This window comes from Canis lupus, chromosome 5, assembly GCF_011100685.1.
Source record: "Canis lupus familiaris isolate Mischka breed German Shepherd chromosome 5, alternate assembly UU_Cfam_GSD_1.0, whole genome shotgun sequence".
Classification (NCBI taxonomy): Eukaryota; Metazoa; Chordata; class Mammalia; order Carnivora; family Canidae; genus Canis; species Canis lupus.
Genome location: NC_049226.1, coordinates 37,224,245 through 37,247,336, shown reverse-complemented (window position 1 = coordinate 37,247,336; position 23,092 = coordinate 37,224,245). Strand labels below are relative to the sequence as shown.

Below are 23,092 nucleotides of genomic sequence, written 5' to 3'. Positions count from 1 at the left end.
TAAATAAGTATTTATATGTTTAATTTTATTAGGTACTTTCTTTTTTTTAAGATTTTATTTATTTATTCATGAGGGAAAGGCAAAGACACAGGCAGAGGGAGAAGCAGGCTCCCTATGGGGAGCCCGATGTGGGCCTTGATCCCAGGACCCTGAGATCATACCTGAGCTGAAGGCAGACTCTCAACCACTAAGCCACCCAGGCATCCCTCATTAGGTACTTTGACACAGTTTTCCAAATGAGTGGCCCAATCTACATCGTCACCAGTAACATAAGTAGCAACTTTATTATAAATCAGGTGATTTATAATCATGTGAATCTGTTTTGAACCCTTCATTCCATTTCATTGATCAATGTGCCTATCCTTATATTAGGAAACCACAGTCTTTATTACCATAGCCTTTAGAATGTTGTAAAGTTTAATGATCTTTATTCTTTTCTGATCTTGGCTATTCTTAACCCTTTGCATTTCCACATAAATTTGAGAATCAGTTTGTCAATTTCCACAAAAATAAGATCTGCTGGGATTTTGGTGGGGATTGCCTTGAATACATAGATTGGTTTCAAGAAAACAAGATACGGTAACAACATTGAACCTGCCAATCCATAAACATGGTATTTCCTTCCATTTACTGTCACTAATTATGTGTCATCTTCAATGCAGTAGTTTTGAATGTCTTTCTTTGGGGATTTCTTAGATATTTGATGTTTTGATATTCTTTTCAACCACATCTCATCTTGAATTCCCCAAATTCCGAACCTCTTTGATAATCCTTTTGACCTTTCACACCATAAATTAGTTTTGTCTGTTTTTGAACATTTTATAGGTAAAATATGCATGAAGCTCACAAATACAATGGTAAGTGGAAGAAAGCCAAACCGAAAAGAGCATACACTTATATAAAGTTCAAAGCAGTTCTCCTCACTGGTCCCTGAACACTTTTAGTACATCCTTCTCCACATCTTATCAGTCCTGCTCTTCTGAGATGTCCTCCTTGCTTTTCCCAACTACTCAGATTCCAATTACATTTGAAATTCAGGGAAAAAAATTCATCTTTTTGTTGAAATCCTTACAGACCTCTGCAACACTGCAGTAATGCCCCATGCCCTCAATTTGTGGCATCTGTAATCTGTGTCGCTTATTTACTAATTGATAATCCTTTGATCTTTGACCTCTTTTGGAAAAAAAATCAACACACGATTTTTGACATCTCCCCAAAAGTCCACATTCACTGAAGATAAACATCAATTATCTTTTCCTTTTAGCATTCTTCAAGCATTGTCATAGTAATGTGTTCAGGAGGAACTTAATGCTAGCCCCTTATTTGATTGAACCCTAAATTCATTTCCCTGTACATAGTTTCACTGGAGATTGATGCTGACCAGTTATTCATTTCCTATTCCTTCAGTAGTTGACTCATGCATTATACACATAATAATTCATGGATTTAAAATATTTTAATGCTTTAAAGCTAAACTTTTCAGTGAATTAAGAGAAGCATATTTTTTTGTTTTCTTCTTTCTTTCTTTTTGACAAAAGATGGAGGCAGCTAGTTCAAAAAGAGATTTTTTAAAAAGCACTTTATCATTTAGCCTTTTCTTAGCTTATGAAGTCCCATTGAATGATGCCATGAAGTTACAGAAGATGCAAATCCGTTATCCATAATTTGCAGTTGTTGACATGCGAGACTCCCCTATGTATATTAATAAATCAGTTTTCAAAATGCCAAGCGGCATTTTTTTGGATTACAAATAGCAGTAGTGGCCTGTATGACCCAAATAATTTGTTTCCTCAATTGGGAAATCCTTAGATGTAGCCAGGCAAGTTTAGAAAAGAGAAAAGCAGAAATACAGAGAGGGGGAAGAGGGAAATGACCAGATTTTGATTGGAACCTATTTTACTCCCGGAATGGCTTCCATGAATTGGGATTAGGCCAAATGATGAGGGTGGGGGAAATTAGAAAGATTGAGCTTTTGACAAAGGGGATTCTGTGGAGAGTCTATCCACAGATCATTTGGGGCTTATGTTTTGTTTTTTAAAAAAACATCACACCACAACAACCAGACTGATCCCTCAAAATGCTCCCAGCAGCTGGCTCCTAGAGATAAGGCAGAGGTACTTCACAGTCTAATACTAATCATATTTGAGCATTTCAAGTTAGATTGGACCATACTTATTTTCTCTCTCATAATATTTACTTTTAAGTTCAAAGCAGGGACTTGATATATATATATGAAAGAAACTCTCAACTCTAAAATACAAAACAGAGAGAAGCAAGGATGCAGCACAAGGCAGGGGGTAGGAGTTAGAGAAAGCTCGCATCTCTCTCCAACAGAACCTGGTCATTAATGTTGGAATTCTTATAAAAAATCCAGACTCCCCCAGCTGATACCCACATGAGGGGGGAGGCTGCTCCCAGGGCTGCCAGACCTCTGGGGTAGGGAAGTAAAGTTCAAAGACTAGCAACGTCCTAGGATGTTCTAGGATGTCACAAAAAGGAGGACCCAAGGGGGACAAGGCACGTTTTGAATCATGATGATCAGCTTTATTCTTTTGCCAGTCCTCCAGATCACACATTCCCTTCAGGAAGCAATCCTGTAACTCTACATACTCTGTGCAACATTTCCTTGGACCATGATTTGGGAGAAAAAAAAAATGAAAAAACAAAAAGCAAACTGTAGTCTATGCTAGAAGGATTCATTACTGATTAGTTTCCTTTTCTTGAAACCATATCTTCCCAGTCTTGTTCATGTTATAGGTATCACGTTTTCTTTCATGTGCATTAGACCAGGTATAAGTCAATGACTTCAAGCTAAAGACAAATTCCCATCCTTAAATTAGGTCAGCATGCAGGTAATGGTTGGTCATCTTTCCCACTCTTCTAGCTTTTTCTCCCAAATCCCACTCTCCAATCCCAAACCCACATGAGCTCAGAGGATGAAAAAAACCCTCATCGGCTAATCCACTTTACTGCCACACAGATAAAACGTCATGCTTTATACCTTTGTCGTGATTTTCCCTTTGGAGTTCTAAAGAGCTTTCATTCCTATTCCTGCCTGTTGAGCTCCTAGTTGTTATTCAAGAACCATGCCAATCATCATCTTCTCAGTGAAAATTTCCCTAAAATTCCTAGGAAGAAAAATCTCTTTCTCCATTTCTCCTTTCGCCTTCTCCATACGCCGTAATTGTGATACTTGGCAAATAATCTGATAATTATAAATCCATTCAATGTCCACTCCTACCAGACAATTAGCATAATAGGAGGAAAGTTTTTTTCAGGGACATTAATGCATCCATAACTTCTATCTGTAGTTGGCACATGGCAGATACACAACACAACATTGGCTAAGTGGGTGGGTGTGTGGGTGGATGAGTTGTTGCTTAAATGGAACTAGAGGAGGATTTTTGTATTGGTTTTGCATTGTTAGCAGGACATAGAGTGTAATTACATTTTTTTAACGTTTGCTGATGTTGTTCAAGCATTACACCCACCCTATTCCTTTTCTTCCCCACACCTTGTCACCCTGAAAAAAAAATGCCTGGGTGCTCTCACCTTTAATGTTGATGAGAAGACCAAACCATGCATAGGAACCCCCTGTCCCTACCTCCTAACCATCACGGAATCTACACACCAGTGCCCTTTCCTTGCTTTCTCAAGCCACTTTTGGACTTGCTTGGGAATTATCCTGAAAGCTTCATTACATGAGTAACAAACTTTCTGTATGCTTTTGGTACATGTGACATAATTAGTTTTGACATGTGAACTGGATTTTGGGTGGGGGTCCACCCTGTCTCTGAGGGGTGCCTTTAACACATTGTCACAAATTACCACCAACTGAGTGACTTAAAACATAGATTTATTATTGTTGAGTTTTGTGGGTCAGAAGTCCAACACAGGCCTCACTGGGTTAAAACCAAGGCACTGACAGGGCTACACCCCTTCTAGAGGTTATGGGAGAGAATCCATTAATTTGCCTTTCCCAAATTCAAGAGGCTGCCTGGATTCCTTGGCTCTCAGTCCCTCCTCCACCTTCAAACATACCAGCAGAGCATTTCTCTGACCCTGACTCCATCATCATATCTCTCTCCTTCTGGTACCACAGCTAAGGAAGGAAGGCTTTTCACTTTCAAAGACTCATCTGATGAGGGGTAAGCTCTCCCCAATGACTCAGGATAATCTTCTCATCTCAAGATCTGTACCCTTAGTCATATTGGCAAAGTTTACTTTGTCATATAATAGCACATTCACAGGTACGGACATCTTAGGGACAGGAGTGTGCGTTACTCCACCCACCAGAGCAAGCTAAAAAATACACATATAAATACTTATCAGCCATTTGCTGTTTCTAGGGGGTGGTCTTTATAAAAATAAAGCAAAAGTGAGACTGGGAGAATCCAGGTCAACAATTACAAAAGCTCAGAGAAACTGAATCAATGGTGTGGATAGATTTATTATGAGGCGTTATGAGTCTCATGTGATTATGGAGGCTGAGAAGTCCCACAGTCTGTTGTCTGCAAGCTGGAGACCCAGGAGAGCTGGTGGTATAATTAGGTCCAAGTACAAAGGCCTGGGGACTCCAGGGAGCTGACGGTGGAAATCCCAGTCCAAGGGCAGGAGATGACTAATGTCCCAGTTTATCAGTCCAGCAAAGAAAAAGAATTCAGCTTCAGCTTCCCTCTGCCTCTTTGAGCTATTCAGGGCCTCAACAGATCCGTTGATGCCCACCCACATTGCAGAGGGCAGTCTTGTTTACTCAGTCCACCAACTCAAATACTAATCTCTCCTGGGAACACCTTCATGGACACTTCCAGAAATAATGTTTAGCCAAAAACATTCTGGGCACTGCATGAGCCAGTCAAGTTGGCATTAAAATTAACTATCACAGGTAGCACAATGGAGTCGGGATTTAATGGTAGTGTTACTTTTCATCAGGGATTATAGGTCAGTCCTCAGCCTCTGTTTCTTGTCACTGACATGTGAGAAAGTTGGAGATGGTAGGGCCCAGTCTTGCTTGGTAAATTGTTGAGTAGTGATTGCATCAAACCAGTGCTACTGGCTTCAGAGGGATCACGGGCAGCCAAGCCAAAGGATCTGCACACCTGGTCCATCGGATTCCTACCTGATGGCAAGCACAGCATTAAGTAGGTAAATAGGCATGGCCTCTGTTTACCTTAGCAGATTCAAGAGTTAGATATTCTAACATGCCAATTTTAGTGCATAGATTAGCACGGTTAAGTAAATTACCCAAGGCTACTCATTTACTAAGTGATATCTCTGGGATTCAAACCAAGCCCCCTGACTCCAAAGATGGTGCTTTTCCCCCACACTACCATGGTGTTAGAAGACATTTCATGCACTCCACAGTGTTGGAGAGTGATGAGAGGGTCTGGGCCCTGAGTTCAGATGCGATGTGTTGCAAAGCAGACCTCACCACGCTAAGCCATTTGATGGGCTCAGTTCCAGAAGTCAAAGTTCTGCTCCTTGCTCTGTCACTTTTATTTATAAAACTTTGGGTTGCACTTGTTTTCTGGAGGTGAGGCCTGGGGACGTTGACGCATCATTGATTTCAAAGGAGAAGGCCATGTTAGATAGAATATTTTTAGTTCCTTACAGCTCTAGGATTCACTTTCCAGAATCAGATCTCTGCTATATACTAAAGGCCCTAAATCACATCCTTTTAATTGTGTGGTCTCTACTTTAGAATTTACCAAAAGAGGAAAAAAAGGCTTAGAACAGGGCACCTGGGTGGCTCAGATAGTTAAGCATCTGCCTTTGGCTCAAGTTCCTGGGATCGAGGCCTACTTCAGGGTCCTTGCTCAGCAGGGAGTCTGCTTCTCCCTCTACCCCTCCCACCTACCCTGTACTCTCTCTCTCTAACTCTGTCTCTCAAATAAATAAAATCTTAAAAAAAAAAAAAAAAAAAAAAAGGCTTGGAACAAATTCTCACAGGGACCCACTCCATCTGGTTCAGTAACAGCCAGGAGGTCAACATGCTTTGTAAGAAAGAGCACTGGACCATAAACCAAGATACCTCCGCTCTATCACTCCTAGGCTGTGTGCTCTTCAGCAAATTACTTAGGCTCTCTGTGCTTCCATTGCCTCAACTGTAATATGGGGATAATATTTGCTATACCTCTTTTTATTTTTTATTTTCTTTTTTAAAGATATCTTTATTTTAGAGAGTGAGAAAAGGCACGAGTAGGGGCAAGGGCAGAGAGAGAGAGAGAAAGACAGGAAGCAGACTTCCACTGAGCATGGATCCTGATGTGGGGCTTGATCCCAGGACCCCCAGATCATCACCTGAACCGAAACCAAGAGTCAGATGCTTAACCGACAAGCCACCCAGGCAGCCCTACTGTACCTCTTTTTAATATAAAATAGAATATCCTCATCAGTGTGGTAAGCAGTCCACCCAGCCTAGAAACCTGCTACTGGATGAGAGTCTGGGAAGAGAGAAGGACAAGGATAGGATCAGAAGTGGGAAAGTTATACAAATTCAGAGAAAGTTAATATTGCCTTTGTTTGTACCTTGAGACAGCAGTTTCTTTCAGTTCTTCATTTTGTCCTGTCTTTTCCCAGCCAAAGCCATATTTACTTTATTTTTGTTTTGCTCTGGTAAATATTATAACGATGAATATTAACAAGGCACGATTGCCCACCTTCCCTACTCTGGCGGCCTCATGAAACCCTCCAAGACTTTTAAGCCATAAAAAGCTATACAAATGTAAGTGATTTCCATTATGATGATTATTAGGATTATTGCTATTATTTCCATGATTATTACCACCTTCATGAACATTATTAGATTCAGAACAATGTGATAGAGTAGTAGAAGGAATGCTGAGCCAGGTACCAAGAAGGCAATAATTAATTGGGTGATCATGGGCACATCAGCTGACCCCTCTCTGCCAAATGTTCTCCACATTCATGTGGAGAGTGGGCAGTCAGACCATGTGACTTCTCGAGTCCCTTTTAGCTCAAAAATTTTAGTCCGCAGCATTGAATCATTACTTTCAACACATGCAGTGGCCCACCTAAAGTGCTGGTTCTCGATCTTGTGGCCTGAATGCATTTTCTGTCCCCAGTTATTTTTAGCTCTGGTGGTCTTTTTGATGTGTTTGTATCCACAGAAGCACATGTTAGGAGCAGCTGCTCTCTCCCGGGCCTGGCTTCTTGATTAAAAGAACACATCAAGCGAGTGCATATCTCCATAACCATCGTTTTGTTGCACTGAATGCTTGTGTTCAAAAGACAGACGGGGTCACTCTCAAAAAAGAATGTCCAGGAAGTGTAAGCATAATATGCAAAGAGGAAGGCTGCCTTGATGACTCAGTTGGTTAAGCATCTGACTCTTAATTTCGGCTCAGGTCTCAGGGTCCTGGGATTGAGTCCCACATGGAGCTCTTTGCTCATTGGGGAGTCAACTTGAGAGTCTCTCTCTGCCCCTCCCCCTGCTCATTCTCTCTCTCTCTGTCTCTGTCAAATCAATCAATCAATCAATCTTTAAATAATATGCGAGCAGGGGAACTAGGGTTTGTGTCCTGCCCCCTCTGGTATTGCTTAGGAGATACCACACCTCCCTGAAGCCCTGGGCCAAGACTGAAGAATGTGGAATGATGGGACTTCACTCACTTCCCTTCATCTTATTTTATCTCTCAATAACCCTGTCTGGGTTTATAGACCTTTAGGTGTCACAAAGATGAATGATATGAAGGGAGTCCTTGAAGAGAGAGGAAGAAGAAAATAGACCACCCACTTCCATTGTTCCTGGCCACTGCACCCTAAGCCATTTGATGGGTTCAGTTCCATTATTTAGGGGTTTTGCTGTGTCACCCACAAATACAATGAGCCTAAAATCTCCCTTCAAACTTGGCACAAGTAAAAATGTCCTGTAGGACAGAGCCCTGTGTTTCACCATTAGAGACAACTTCACTGATTGATAATGGATCTAGATGCTTGGTAAGGTACAGTTAGTCTTAATTACATTGGTATTCAATCTACAGTTTCCTATCCACGTGGAGAGATTTGGTACACTTGCATCAAATACCTCACTCAAATTCAGTGAATTAGTTAAGCAAGATATCAGTTAAGAAACAATAGGAATTGAGTGAAGGTGGCCCAGAGGTACAAACATCCAGTTGTCAGATAAATAAGTTCTGGGTGTGTAATGTATGACATGATGGCTGTAGTTACCAAAATAGTATTGTATATTTGGAAGTTTCTAGGACAGCAGATCATCAAAGTTCTCATCTTAAGGACAAAAAAATTGGTAACTGTGAGGTGATGATATTAAGTTAATTTACCATAGTGATCATTTCCCAAAATACTCATATCCAATCATTATGTCACATACCTTAAACCAGTGTTATATGTCAATTGTATCTCAATTAAATGGAGGAGGGCACAGAAAGTAAATACATAAATGCAAATGTGAAAAAAAAAAAAAAGCCCTCAAAGATACACTAGAATTGGGGCATCTGGCTGGCTCAGTTGGTTAAGTGGCCGACTTTTGATTTTGGGTCAGGTGGTGATCTCAGGTTGTGAGATCAAATCCTGAGTCAGGCTCAGCACTCAGCAAGAAGTCTACTTAGGATTCTCTCTCTCCTTCACACTGTTCTCTCTCTTTCTCGAAAGAAAGGAAGAAAAAGAAGAAGAAAGAAAGAAAGAAAGAAAGAAAGAAAGAAAGAAAGAAAGAAGAAGAAGAAAGAAAGAAAGAAAGAAAGAAAGAAAGAAAGGGAGAGAGAGAGAGAAGAAAGAAAGAAAGAAAGAAAGAAAGAAAGAAAGAAAGAAAGAAAGAAAGAAAGAAAGAAAGAAAGACAAAAGATACACTAGAATTGTAGAACTGCTGCACTTCCTCGATAAAACTAGTTTAGTTAATTCCATCCAGAAAAGAAAGGGGTTCAGTCTGGAATCACACTCATAAAAAACAAGGTTTTATCTGTATTTGATTGTATTTTTTCTGATTGTATTTATTATGTCATATCCAGTCATAAGCACTCACAATGCCATCAAACATACTGTTTAGGCCTGATCGAAAGCTGACAGAGGGGCTATCAGGGTAACAACCTGGGTCTGCACATGTTTAGGCAATAATTGCTATCTGCTCACAGGTCAGGTTGACTGTTTGAAACAATGAAAATCAGGGCCTCTTGCCTCCTCTAGCTTTCTACTTTTCACTCATGTCCCACAAACCCTCAATGCGTTCCGGTGGTAATTCTGTTTCAAACATCACTAGGGCTTTCAGAATAATAGGCTAAAGTTTCAGAACAAGATCCACTTCGAGCTCTTCCTAGGCTCCCAATCAGGAATTTTGTATATAAGGACTGAGGATTAAGCGATTCAATCCAGGGAGCCAGGCAGTAACAACGGAATTTTTAAGAGACTTATCCGGTACAAAATGCTTTGCACAGATGTAAACACTGATCGGATTCACATGTTAATGATCCAACTGGCCACTTCTGTTTGCTTGAATCTTCTCAAGATGTCTCCAGTTCCAGGCAAGGAGATAGGATTGCCTACAGCTTGGCACACAGAAGCCTAATGCCTAGGACAGCTCCGGGTACAGCTAGCTTCTTGGTGATGTTAACCAGAGTTGGCTGCTGGGATCTTAGAGGATCAAAAGGAATTTTTAAAAATTGTGCTTGAGCCCAGAAGAAAGCCTGTAAAATCACTTCCTTGTGTCTGTGGGTTCCACCCATTAATGGCCTGCCAGACCCAAATACCTGGGAAGAAAACAGGGTGCAGAGAGAAGAAAGAAGGAGAAGCTGATTCTGGAGGACAAATGAATCAATCCCAAAATCTGGATTCAACAGTGAGTAATGGAGGCCAAGGGGGTGCACTCTTTCTATGTCTATCATTCATGTGTGATTTCAGGGAGAGAGCTATGTAATCTTCTATTGCACTAGCTAACGTTCTTCATCAGTGTTTTAAGTCCACCCAGCATGGAAACCTACTGCTGAGTGAGGCTCTGGGAGGAGGGAAAGACAAGGTGAAAAGAGAACAAGGAAGAAACAGAGCTAATTCAAAGACCATAAATATCTCCATTGTTTCCACCCAAAGGCAGTAGGTGCTTTTAGTTCCCCATTTTGTTTCCACTCTTTCCCAGCCAAAGCTCTTTTTTACTTCCTTTATCTTTGTTTGGCTCCAGTCAATATCATGACAATGAATATAAACAAGGCATGATGGTGTCCCTTCTTTTCTCTGCCAACCTCATTAAATCAGCCAAGAAGAGCTCTAATTTGTAGCCAGGCTACTTCAAATTGACCTTATTTATTTTTTTTATTTTTAAAAAAGATTTTTATTTATTTATTCATAAGAGACACACAGAGAGAGGCAGAGGCATAGGCAGAGGGAGAAGCAGACTCCCTGCAAGGAGCCCAGTGCAGGACTCGATCCCCGGACTCCGGGATCATGACCTGAACCAAAGGCAGATGCTCAACCACTGAACCATCCAGGAGCCCCTCAAACTGACTTTAATCAGAAAGCTTGCCTCCTCTCAGTTTGCCTCCCTGGACAACCAGCCACCAGGCAAGTGAAGCAATTAGCTCCAGGGTGCCTTCGTACCTTTTCGTGAGCTGTTCCCACCACTCGCTTGCCTATCTTCTCTTACCTACCTGGTATCCTAACTCACCCAGCACTCACACACACCGTCTCTACAGTCCATCTCCTTCCCATCCCTCAAGGGGCGGGCAAGGCTCCCACCTTCCCTGACAAGCCTATCTCTTTCTATGGTCGTATAACATGTGTGTATTGTTCTGGTAGAAAGCTCCTTCATGTCTGGCTTTCTCAAGTCTGAAGAACTCAAGGGCAAGATCCCCATCTTAGTCACCCTTTTATTACTAGCAACTCAAAAGTGAAAGAATGACCTTTCACCAGAGGAAGGTCACATCCCATCAAATCCTGCACTTCATTCTTTGCATTAAGTGAGGACAGATGGTCCATACATAGAGGATGGGAAGAGTCATGATAATGGACAGGACTATGCCATATGCATGTGTGTGGTTCTGGGGGCGGGGGTTTATACAATGAGCGTAGATGCAAATATCCTCCATTGTCCATTCATTTATCTGTCTCTTCCCTCTTTGTCACCTAACCAACACCATGGCCAAAATGACTACAGTAAGAATTGAGGCACATAAAGAGCTTCAATGCATGCTCAGCATATGATGGTAAATGAATTAATTGAATGATGGGATAAATGAATAAAAGCAATATGATTAGGAGCAAGTTCACAAGATGTTGGAACAATTGCCTACAATTGCCTTTATGGCGCATGTGCTGAATAAGGCACAAATGCTTAATAAACATTAGTCATCATCACCATCATCATCATCATTAATATCGTCATTGAGTGCCTGGTATTTCTACTTAGCAATGAATCTATGACTATTAAAACCTGATGCCCATCATTATGATTAATATTTAAGGTTCTGGGCATTCCAGCCAAGTGCAATCAAGCAAGCAATAATAGCAGGCCGTATGTGCCAGGTATTGGGCTATGTGCTCTACAGGCAACGTTTTGTTTAATCCTCAAAAGATCCTCGTAAAGTAGGTATCATTATTTCTTTTTACAACTGAGTAATCTGAGCCTCAGAAATTGGGTAAATTGCAGAAGATTTGAGTGAGTAGGTGGTACAGTTAGAATTTTCACCAGGTCATGTAAATGTTTGAAATAGCCATGCTTTTCTAACATTATACTATATTGATCTATATAAGAAAAAGAGGCAAACATTCTAAAGATCGACACCCATTTCTTGCAAATAAACGATGATCTCTTTGCAAAGCCCAAGATCCCCATCCTACATAAAACAACATAATAAGACAGCAACTAAAAGCTAATTACGAAAAAAATGCTCAAAAATTTTGCCTTTCTATAGACCCCTGATATTTTGTTCAAAAATGAAGTGGTATTCAAAGGTCTCATTCTTGGATCATGTGGCTGGCTCAGTTAGAAGAGCATATGACTCTTGATCTTGGAGTTTGAGTTCGAGCCTCATATTGTGTGTAGAGATTATTTTAAAAATAAAGATCTCATTCACAACAACAATAAAAAGATCAAAATATTACATCATGTGCCCCAGTCCAGAAGATGTGCTTTCTTGTGGTGCCTCCCTGCCCCAGAAGCACCCTGCCCCAGAAGCTAGGGCTTCTTTATCTTGAGGATAAAAATTTAACCACCTTTTTGGCAAAGTGGGAGTGAAACTTATAAATAACATTCAGGACCTATATTAAGAAAACAACTGAAAAACTTTACCAAGAGATATACAGTAATGAGAATACATTAAAAGACATACCCTATTACCTTCTCACTCTGGATGAGAAGATGTAATATTGATAAAATATCAATTTTTTACAAGTTTAGTTTTACCTTAATGATGCCAGTAAAAACTCTGACAGGACTATTTTTCTGAAACTTCACAAAATGATTTTAACATTCATATGGGAGAACATGCACAGTACAGAAGCCAAAAACATTTTGGAAAAGAAGAGTTTCAAGAAGGACTTACCACACAAATATTAACATGTAATATATAGCACAATAATTAAAGCAATATGTTACTGGCATGAAATTAGGAAGACAGAGTAATAAAAAATAGAATAAAAGTATAATAGCAGACCCAAGTGTGTGTGTGTGTACATATATGTAATATTTGATAAAGGCAAAATTTGAAATCAGTAAAAGAAAAGAAGAAGAAGAAGAAGAAGAAGAAGAAGAAGAAGAAGAAGAAGAAGAAGAAGAAGAAGAAGAAGAAGAAGAAGAAAAGAAGAAGAGGAGGATGAGATGGAGTATGGAGAAGAGAGGGCGATGTGGTATATCTCGTCTCTTGTTAGGGACCTTCTCCTCCCTCACCTAACTCAATGGTTGGGGAAACTGGCTAACCCATTTAGAAAGTAAATGTAAATACCAAATTCACACACACTATACCATAGATATAAATTCCAGATGTGCTACAGTTTTAGGTGTTTTATGAAAGTAAACTATAAAACAGAGTAAACATTTCTATGTAATTTTTAGCAGAGTAGAGCCAAAGTGTCTCATCAAGGGCAGAAATCTAAAAGGAAAAAAAGAAAACCCAGAGATTTGACTAAATATAATTTTGCAGTATTTGCAAGTGGAAGAAAAAAATTGAAGAGCAAATGGAAAATCCAAACTATCCAACTTATAAGTTATACGGTAGAGGCTTCATTCCTCCACATATAAAGATCTTACATGAATCAATTAGAAAGGGATAACTATGGCTTTCACTAAAAGTTCAGCAAAAGTAAGTTACAAAAGAAACACAAACAGTTGTAAACTCTACCAGAGATCAAGAATTGCACCACAAAACATCTTTGAGACGATGCTGCTCCAGCGATCAAAAGGGCAATGATTTTCTGAACCGTTATTTAGATTTGAGGAAGAGGCACTTTCACGCCCTGCCTGTGAGGAGTATAAATTTATGCAGGCTTTCTGCATAAATTTTATTCATTTTTATTACAGATGTGAAAAAGACCTCAAAGTAATAGTAACCTGCCCTTGAAATAATAAGAAAGAAGTTAACCACACATGCAAATAAACATTTAGCTTTTAGAAATTTTAGCAAATCATTGTTATGGTCATGACAGACCGGACATAGTTTGAATTTCAAACTTTAGAGAAATCATTTTCTTTCTTTTTTTTTTAAATTTTTTTTAGAGAAGTGGTTTTAAAAAGTGGTTGTACATTTACGCCATGGAATATTGTACAGATATACGAATGTATAAAGAAGATGCAATATATGTGTATTTATATAGAATATATAACAATCTATTGATAAACAAATATATTTAAACATATGGAGAAATTATTTATATATATTGTCTATAATGGAGTATTGCTAGGTCATAGAAAAGAACAAGATCTTGCCTTTTGCAACAACACGGATGGACCCAGAGGGTGCAATGTTAAGTGAAATAAATCAGAGAAAGACAGATATCCTGTGATTTCATGTGCATGGGGAATCTGAGCAACAAAATAAACAAATAAACAAAAGTGGAAACAGGTCTGTAAGTACCAAGAACAAACTCACGGTTGCCAGAGGGGCCTGAGCAAAATGGGTGAAGGGGAATGGGAGGTCCGGGCGGGAATATAGTCAATGGTATTGTAAATTGTATTGTGGTGTGACAAGTGGTAGCTGTGCTGGTGGTGAGCCCAGCATATCATGCGGAGCTGTCCAATCACTATGCTGCACCCCTGAAACTAATGTAACACTGGGTGTCATCCATACCTTGATTTTAAAAAGTGATCATACATGTGCCCAGGAAGACTATGCTGCCATTATAAAGGATCTTGTGCTGTCGTATTTTAAGCCACAAAAGAGGGACACCTGGGTGACTCAGCAGTGGAGCATCTCCCTTCAGCTCAGGTTGTGATCCTGAGGTCCTGGGATCAAGTCCCGCATCAGGTTCCCTGCATGGAGCCTGCTTCTCCCTCTGCCTGTGTCTCCACCTCTCTCTGTGTCTCTCATGAATAAATAAAGAAAATCTTTAAAAAAACAAAAAGACACAAAAGACATTCTCCAAGATGATATATTCTGTATCTGCAAAGGCTCGACAGCCACATGCAGCTTTTGAGTGTTTAGAATATGGCTGGAGCTACTGAGAAACTGAATGTTTACTTTTGTAATTATTTTAACTATTTCTAATTTGAACAGCCACGTGGGGCTATTGGTTGCCACAGAGGACCGTGGGGATCTGGAGTTTGATCCTATTTTTATCTCCATATATACATGCGGTGGTAATATGGGAAAGATGTATACCCGAATGTAAGCAGTGGTTATCCCTGAGGACTGAGACTGTTGGTGTTTTCTTTGTTTAAATATGTTTACATTTGTTTTAATATTGGAAGGGGAGTTATTTGACAAATAGGAGCATGAAGTGCTGTGAAGTGCTTTGGAAACACTTCTGTGTGTGGGGAGAGTGGTGACAACTTGGGGCCTCTCACGCGGGTCCCCGATGGCTTTGCCTGGCCACCCAGATGGATGCGTATTTAATTGGAGGTCCCAAGGCCACCGCCTGTCTCCCTACACACCAAGGATCACTCCCCCCCAGAGTCATGGCCCCAGGCGTCGGTCAATGTCACTTTGCCAACAGCTTCCTTAACTGATGGGCAGAGAGTAAGAAAAACTTGCGTGGATGCTGGGACAGAGGAGGCCTGGTTTTAATAGAAGCCTCGCCGACGTTGCGGAATCAGCCGAGCTGCTCCCAGTCTGCAAGGCTTATCTCATCCACTGTCAGAGCTTTTCATCACATCATGCACCCCAATCCGGGGAGATTTGCTTCTCATTATGGCTCCCAGCCCAGCTCCCCATCCCCGGAGGCAGGCCCAGGCAGGCCTCCAGGATGAAAAATTATCCAAGCTGCTGGGTGTTGGGTGTATTTAAGAACCACTCTGGTACTGAGGGAGTCAGAGCAAGAGCAGTCCTGCCAGATGCCCGGACCTGGGGCTCCTCTCCAACCCTTGAGGGCGGTCACGTAACACTCCTTTGTCTTCATGTGTGTCTGCTTCCCCACAAGACCAGCCCAGAATAATCAGGCACAAATGCAACCCTCTCCTTCCGCGGGCCGTTCATTGATCAGTCCCAGGGAGGACTCAGCATCCTTCTCAACACATCGAGAACTGACACATCAAAAGAAAGCCGTCTGACCCCCAGAAATTAAATTTTGTTGTCAGATTAGATTGTTCAGTGATAGCGGAGCCCCTGTTGAAGCCAGAGTCTATATTTTTGGATATTTGCAAGCAAAAGGCAGTGATCTCTTACATCCGTGAACTGCTTGACCATTTGTAGAGCACTCTCATGCACATCTGAAAATCTCAAGGGCCCTATGAAATAGACCAAAGGTTCCTGATTCTGGCATTTTCCTCCATATGGCATTGCTGCTCTACTCAGCCAGGAATAGAAAAGCCCAAAGAGACCCAAGCCTGTCCACACCCAAAAACATACCAGCGGAGCGGTGGATGCTTGGTCCCATCGCCTAGCATTGGGCTAAAACTTGGCTTCATCACTTACTAATTAGGTGACCTTAGGTAATTTCTCAACTTCTGTAAATATCAGTTACCCAGCTATAATATGTGGATAGTAAAATCTTCTCCCCTGTAGAGTTTGAAAAATCAGTCACGTTACCCACTGCCTAGTCTACTGTAGCACTCAGCAAACAAAGGTTCCCTCATCCATTGGGTTTTTACCTAGGCCTAGGAGGACAACCCCAAAAACTGGCCTGTCTTCCAGTATGGGAAGAGGATCTTTGTACCTTGACCCACCAAATCAACTGTGTAAAAGATTGACAAACCACCCAGAAGAGAAGGCTTGGGATTTGGACAAAGATGCAGAAGGAAGTAGTTGCAAAGTTATTTTTCGGGTTCCTCTTGAGGTGGACTGATTGGCTTATAACCTTGGGAGGATCAAGGCTGAGGTCCCAGGACTGAAATGGCACCCAGCATGCTCAGAGATGGGTGTGATAGAGATAACTGGCTCTAGTAGGGCGCTTTTAGACCATTCCAGCTCTCTCTGGACTGTGGCAGTGAGCCACTGCCTCATCTCATGGCCTCTGCCTTATGCCTGGAAGAATGAGCCTTCTCCCCCAAAGAATGTGGTTCCTGACAATGTACCATCCCATGGCCACACGTGGTAAGCACAGTCTTATGCTGGCCAGAACCTTTGTTCCAGAGGGTAGTGGGCAATCTTCAGAGTGAGTAACTTCTGGGCACCTGGGTGGCTCAGTGGTTGAGTGTGTGCCTTTGGCCCAGGTCCCGGGACCGAGTCCCACATCAGGTTCCCCACAGGGAGCCTGCTTCTCCCTCTGCCTGTGTCTCTGCCTCTCTCTGTGTCTCTCACGAATAAATAAATAAAATCTTCAAAAAAAAAAAAAAGAGGGAGTAACTTCTTAATCTTATAAAGATGAAGTTTCTAGGAATACTTTGTGGTGGAGTGTGGAGAGCATTTATATCCTAGCTATTGTTTGACGGCATTCCCCATCATTTCTACAGCAGCTGGGGAATTTGTCACTGGGAGACACAATTCACCACCACCAAAGACCCCGGGGAATTTGTCACTGGGAGACACAATTCACCACCACCAAAGACCCCAGGAATGCCAAGAATTTGAGATCCTGACCCTTGTCTGCCTGGTCCATTTCTCAGGGCCGTTTGCAGCAGGTCGCCTTTAGGGATGAAGTACCATGGGCCCCTAGCCAGGGAGCAGACCTATTTACCACTCATTCGAAAAACAGTCCCATCCACGTAATTTGGTGGATGGAACTGGAGGGTATTATGCTGAGTGAAGTAAGTCAGTCGGAGAAGGACAAACATTATATGTTCTCATTCATTTGGGGAATATAAATAATAGTGAAAGGGAATATAAGGGAAGGGAGAAGAAATGTGTGGGAAATATCAGAAAGGGAGACAGAACGTAAAGACTGCTAACTCTGGGAAACGAACTAGGGGTGGTAGAAGGGGAGGAGGGCGGGGGGTGGGAGTGAATGGGTGACGGGCACTGGGGGTTATTCTGTATGTTAGTAAATTGAACACCAATAAAAAATAAATTAAAAAAGAAAAAAAAGAAAAAGAAAACCAGTCCCCCAAACTCGGAATTCCTCTTCCCTAATACAACTCACTGTGAAAGCATCATTCTAGCTCTGTATTACCCCGCCCTCCCCCATGAGACATCGGAGTCCCAGGGAACTGCCAGCAGCATGGAGCTCAGGCTACCACCCAGGCTCTAATAAAGCCTTTTGTCTCTGACCCAGACCTGTCCGTCTCTGATTCATGCCCTCTGCCAACATCCAAGAAATAAAAATAGGTTAGGCAATAGCTCACAAGTAGGATAAACTCCCCAAACCTTTATAGTTCTTGGCACATAGACGTTGCCTCTTAAACAAAATACAGCATTTCATTGGGTTCTGTCTCGGATAGTTTGGGAACTGGGGTATATTGTACTAGACAGGACCACCAGAGCGCCTCCAAGCCAGCACCCTCTTCTAAATGAGGCCGTCCGGTGAGGTAGGCCAGGTGACTATCCCCACTCTTAGCGACAGCTAATTGGACCTGGAACGGGCCCTGGAACTGAAAGCGGCCAATACATGAGCTGGCCAGCAGTCTGTGATGGGTTTGGGCCCCAAAACATGACTTGGGCCAGGTTCACTGCTTCAAGAAACACACAGCCAGCAGCAATAGCTGAACGGAGGTGTAATTGTAGTCATTGGCTGAAGCTCTAAGAAAGCAGACGCTAGGAGTGAACAAAACCAGTGAGGCAGACAAAGGATACAAAGAATCAGGGGAAGAAATAAACCGGTTAGTGATTAGACAGCTCACCAGACCTGAGCTGTGCTGAATTACCATCAGTGGTGCAACACAGAGCAAAGACTCACCAGCTCCAGCTAAGGAAGTCCACTGAGGCATCTTGGACCCAACCCCCACACACATTTTGGGGTCCCTCCCCCGATGTGTCCAACTGACACTTGCCTGCATTTCTATCCTAGGGCTCCATTGACAGGGGTCCCCCAGGGAACCAGCAAACCCTGTAAGCCTTCTAGCCTTTTTTATTACTTCATGGTAAACCCTGGACAACTCTCAGATGCAAAGCAATATGGCACCCATTTAACGTAAAGGAAATATAGCACATCTCTGTGAAAACTGTGTCTTAAGCCAGTTAGAATAGAAATATGTAAATAAAGAAAATATATAAATAAAGAAAAATAAATTTTAAAAAAGAAATATGGAAATCATCTCATTAAAATTACAGTATTTCTCAGGGCACCTGGGTGGCTTAGTCGGTTGAGCCTCCAACTCTTGGTTTTGGCTCAGGTCACAACCTCAGGTCTTGGAATAGAGCCCCACATTGGGCTCTGTGCTGAGCATGGGATCTGCTTGGGCTTCTCTCTCTCTCTCTCCCTCTGCCTCTGCTTCTTCCTATGCTTATGAACTCTCTCTAAATAAAAGCAATCAATCAATTTACAATACTTCTTAATACTTGCTTTTCAAGTTAATATACAGTAAGTTTGTGTGTGCATACGATTCTCTGAGTAAGTAAAGATCTGTGCAAACAACAATACAGTAATGATGTGGAATAATTGTGCCCTCTCACAAAACTCCTCCGTGCTGCCCCACCTCACCAGTTACACCCTCACCTCAACCCTACCCATCGGCATGTGCTGGCCTGTCATCATATACGTCTACCTTTTTTAGAATATCATGTAAATAGACTTATATAGTATGTCACTTTCTGAGATTGGTTTCTTTCACTCACATGAGGCCTTTTAAGTCCACCTATGCTGCTGGTCATACCGATAATTTGTCACTTTTTTCGGTGGATAGTATTATTGGTGAAGGTTCTATAGTTCGTAATGCATTCACCTTGCCAGGGCATCCTTCCAGGTGCCCCCTGTTTTTGGCCACCTACCGTCTCCGATCAGCTCAAGGAAAGAGAGAACTAGGACAGGAAGCCTTGTGTTGGGGTGTCTGATTCTCGGGGTCATGCTGCCTCCTCCCTAGAGCTTGCTTCTGCACCACTTCTTTTCCCAGATACTGCTATTTCCACAGTGAGGGACCATATACTCTACATACTATTGCACTTTGTACTTGTTTCTTCCCGATTCTATGTGCGGTCCTGTATACATGAACTCTATTATGGCTTCTCTGATTTCCATGTTACTTCTCACCTTTCAGATTAAAAAATAGTAATAAAATAAAATAAAATGGATAGGATCAACCCGAATAGTAGCAGCATACGACACATGATCCACATAATATCAACGGACTTTTTTTTTTCACATTCTTGTTTTCCTCGTTCCCAGGCTTCTGTCCTACATTTAGCATCATATATGACAAACCACATCGGCACGATCCAGTCCAAACCACACGTCACTCTGGGGGGAAATTAATAACAGCCTGAAGAACAGTAATGCAGGGTTGTAACAGTAATGCAAATAGCTGAGTTTAAAATAAGTTTTAAGTCATCCCAATCGAGAGAGTCAGTAAACCATCAGGTGAAATCAAACCCAGGAGTCTGTGAGGAATCAGAGCAAATGATGTGGCGATCATATTCTAGAAATGGGAACAAATGCTCCAGGTCAATCATAGTCCAGCCCCATCCATCATGCAGGTACCATCTGTTGAATACAAAATACTCTTCCAAGCACCAAAGAGCACAGTTAACTTTTCAGGGCTGATGCTGACGGTGTTTTGCATTATTCTGAATCACCTCAGTTTGAGATTTCTATTATTTTCTGGATGGCTCGACCCTTATTGGGTGAGCCATTTGCAAGAGAGGCAGCATGCTCTTATCTCAATGTCTCCAAAGCTATCAATTTCTCTATGAAGCACATTGTCTCCACCAAATGAGTTGTTAGAAGGTTTGATTGATGGTGGAAGCAAATCAAGCTTTAATGAGCTGCCACATAATTAAAAAACAAAACAAAAACAGTTATACGCATTTAACACTCCCACATACTGACAAGGACTGAGCAAAATTCTTCTTCCAAACCCATACTAGTTCCCCAGCATTTTAATTAGGATGAAACAGCCCGGTTTCGTATCAGATTTCTCCTTGCAAGGGATCCAGCTTCTGCAGGAGTGAGTCTGTGTTTTATAAAGTCTCCTTTCCCCAGAAAACACTACTTATTTTCATACACATTATGATAGGCAGCATGGTGGAGTTACTATTCCATTAAAAGCAATTTTGAAAATTAGCCTCTGGAGACACTTACCTGAGTTCAAATCCTGGCTCTTCCACCAGCTAGCTGTGTAAACTCAGCCAAGTTATTTAATCTCTCTGGCTCTCAGTTTTCTTGACCCTAAAATACGGACAATTCTATTTGCCTCGTAGGATTGTGGTGAAGATAAAATGAGTTGTTAATGTAAATCACTTAGCTCAGTACGAGGCACATGATGGGATGCATTCGGCACATATTAGCTACATGCTGCCCAGAACATTCTTCCCTGGTTTTACCACCTTGTGCTCAGGTACACTCAGACCTCAGGAGATCACAAAGAAGCATCTTCCACTTGAAGGAAGTGTCTCATTGGTTTCCCTGTCTGTCCAGTGGAGGTTCGTGGAGCCCCCAATGTCCAGAGAGAACTCCACACGTGGGCTAAGCCTACTGAACTTGATGATAGTTGGCTCTCCCCTAGATTGGCTTCAGAACTGCCAAGACTGTTTCCGGTCCAGGAAACATTCTTCGTCCCCCTGGCTGATATCAGGGTGCCACCAACTCCACTCAGTCTGACCTTTTGTACACTCAATTTTTTAATTAACCTTGGATCAGCAAAGCAATATCTGTTCTCCAAATACAGTCATATTTTATGCAAGCAGTGACAAGCTAATTAAGTTAATTATTATAACACCTATCTGTATAATGAAACTAAGGTTGGATGATCCCAGCTGCTTCTCCTTAAAGTGCATCCCAGTGATGATTAAAAAATAATTAATATTTCACCAAAGACAGGAACAAGAAGTTAATTAAAAGACGGAGGTGCAGTCTTAATGAAACATATCCAATTGTGCTCACCACTGCACTCTGCAGCCAAATCCCTCCTCAGAATGTAGATGAACACCAGTGAACATCAAGCCTTTCTTGAGAGCATGTAGAGATCATTAACATCTCCCACTTGCCCCATCCAGCAAACATTCTAGAAATTTCTCTTTGCCTTTTAATGAGGTAAAGGCAACTCTTTTATTTACTTGGGCAAAGTCGATTGGCTTTGAAATGAATTCCAAATCTGAACCAATAATATGACATTGGGGGATGCTACTTCCTCAAAACTGTCACTTCTCTGACAGTACTGCTGACACTCAACTCCACAGGAAAGCTCTCACTAGTCCCATTTTTATCTAGCTGATTGTCCTATCTTCAAAAGGGAAAGATTAAATTAAATGTCATGGTTGAGAACATATAGAATTTTCCTTGGTTCAGCTAGTTCAACTTACATCTTTTGTATTGTAGGCACTGGTTTTCTTGCCAAGGGGAACAGAGAGATGCCTGAGCCATATCCATAGCCAATCAGATAGCTTGTTTGCTGGGCCCACATGACAACGAGGATAGGGGTGCCACAAATATTTTGGTTGGCAGAGAATCCAGGGCCCGGGCCACACTCAGCCAAATCATGCTGAGGCTTTAGGAGTTGAGATTGGAGTCATCTGTAGAGGGGATGGGGACTGGCAAAGTTCTATTTCAGCCAAAATTAGAACCAAAAGTAATCCTCCTCAAAATTGGAAGGCCACAGTCCCAGTCATCATTCAACCACTGAGCGATTTGGTGTTCTTGGATAAGAGACTTTGCCGCTTTAAGAATCTGATGTTTGTTTAATAAAATAAGGTGATTGGATCTGAACTCTGGTAATGGCATCATTCGTGAATCTAAGATGTCATCTGAGGGAGTTTTTCAAAGGTTAAAAGGAGCTAGGACTGGTATTATTAAACCTATTTTATAGACAAAAGACCTCCTACTCTTATAACTTCTAGAGCTTTGTCAAAGTGACTTTTTCTCTGAACCTCAGATTTCAAACTGAACACCAGACACCCTGATTTGTCATTCAGTGCCCGACCATTGGTGCTGAGAGCAATGCATCCACCAGCACCGTCCCAGCCTTCTTTTCCCATAAGGAAACCCCTCCTTCAATCTGGTCCCAAGACTGAGGAGACACCATGGTGGATAAACCAGCAGGGTCACAGCTCAGCAGCAGAGCCAAGAAGGTGGAGTCTGCTCCACTTGTTTCACTGTGTTTTGTTTTCCCATTGTGGGATGCTCCCTTGCAAAAGGGGAAGGGCCACATCCATAAAAAGCAGCTTAATGTAGTCAATCCATATGGGACTTCGCTCCAGTAACGAACCCTGTGGCGCTCATCATTAACACCTCATTTGCAACAGGCTCTCATGGTCTTCCTCTCAGGAAGCAATTACACACACATGCCACCCCCGCCTTGCCTCGAAATTGTATCCTGGCCTGGGGTGGCCGGGCCACTAGCAAATCCTGGAGGGAGGGGGTTCCTTTCTCATTTATTTGGAATGGGGGATTTCGCAGCTGGTGTCTCGTGAATGTGAAGACATTTTAGAAAGGCCTTTGGTGCCTGTAGAGGGAT

At 41.8% G+C, this 23,092-nt stretch overlaps 1 protein-coding gene across 1 annotated transcript in view; it reads right to left on the bottom strand.

Moving 5' to 3' along the window:
• Positions 1 to 4,446: 4,446 nt before the first annotated feature.
• The window catches only part of LOC102156372 (translation initiation factor IF-2-like), a 45,683-nt gene continuing 27,037 nt past the window's right edge, over positions 4,447 to 23,092 (bottom strand). The window contains exon 5 of the mRNA XM_038538802.1: positions 4,447 to 5,119. Coding sequence (XP_038394730.1) covers positions 4,950 to 5,119 — 170 coding nt within the window. The 3' untranslated portion in view covers positions 4,447 to 4,949. The remainder of the gene's footprint in view (positions 5,120 to 23,092) is intronic.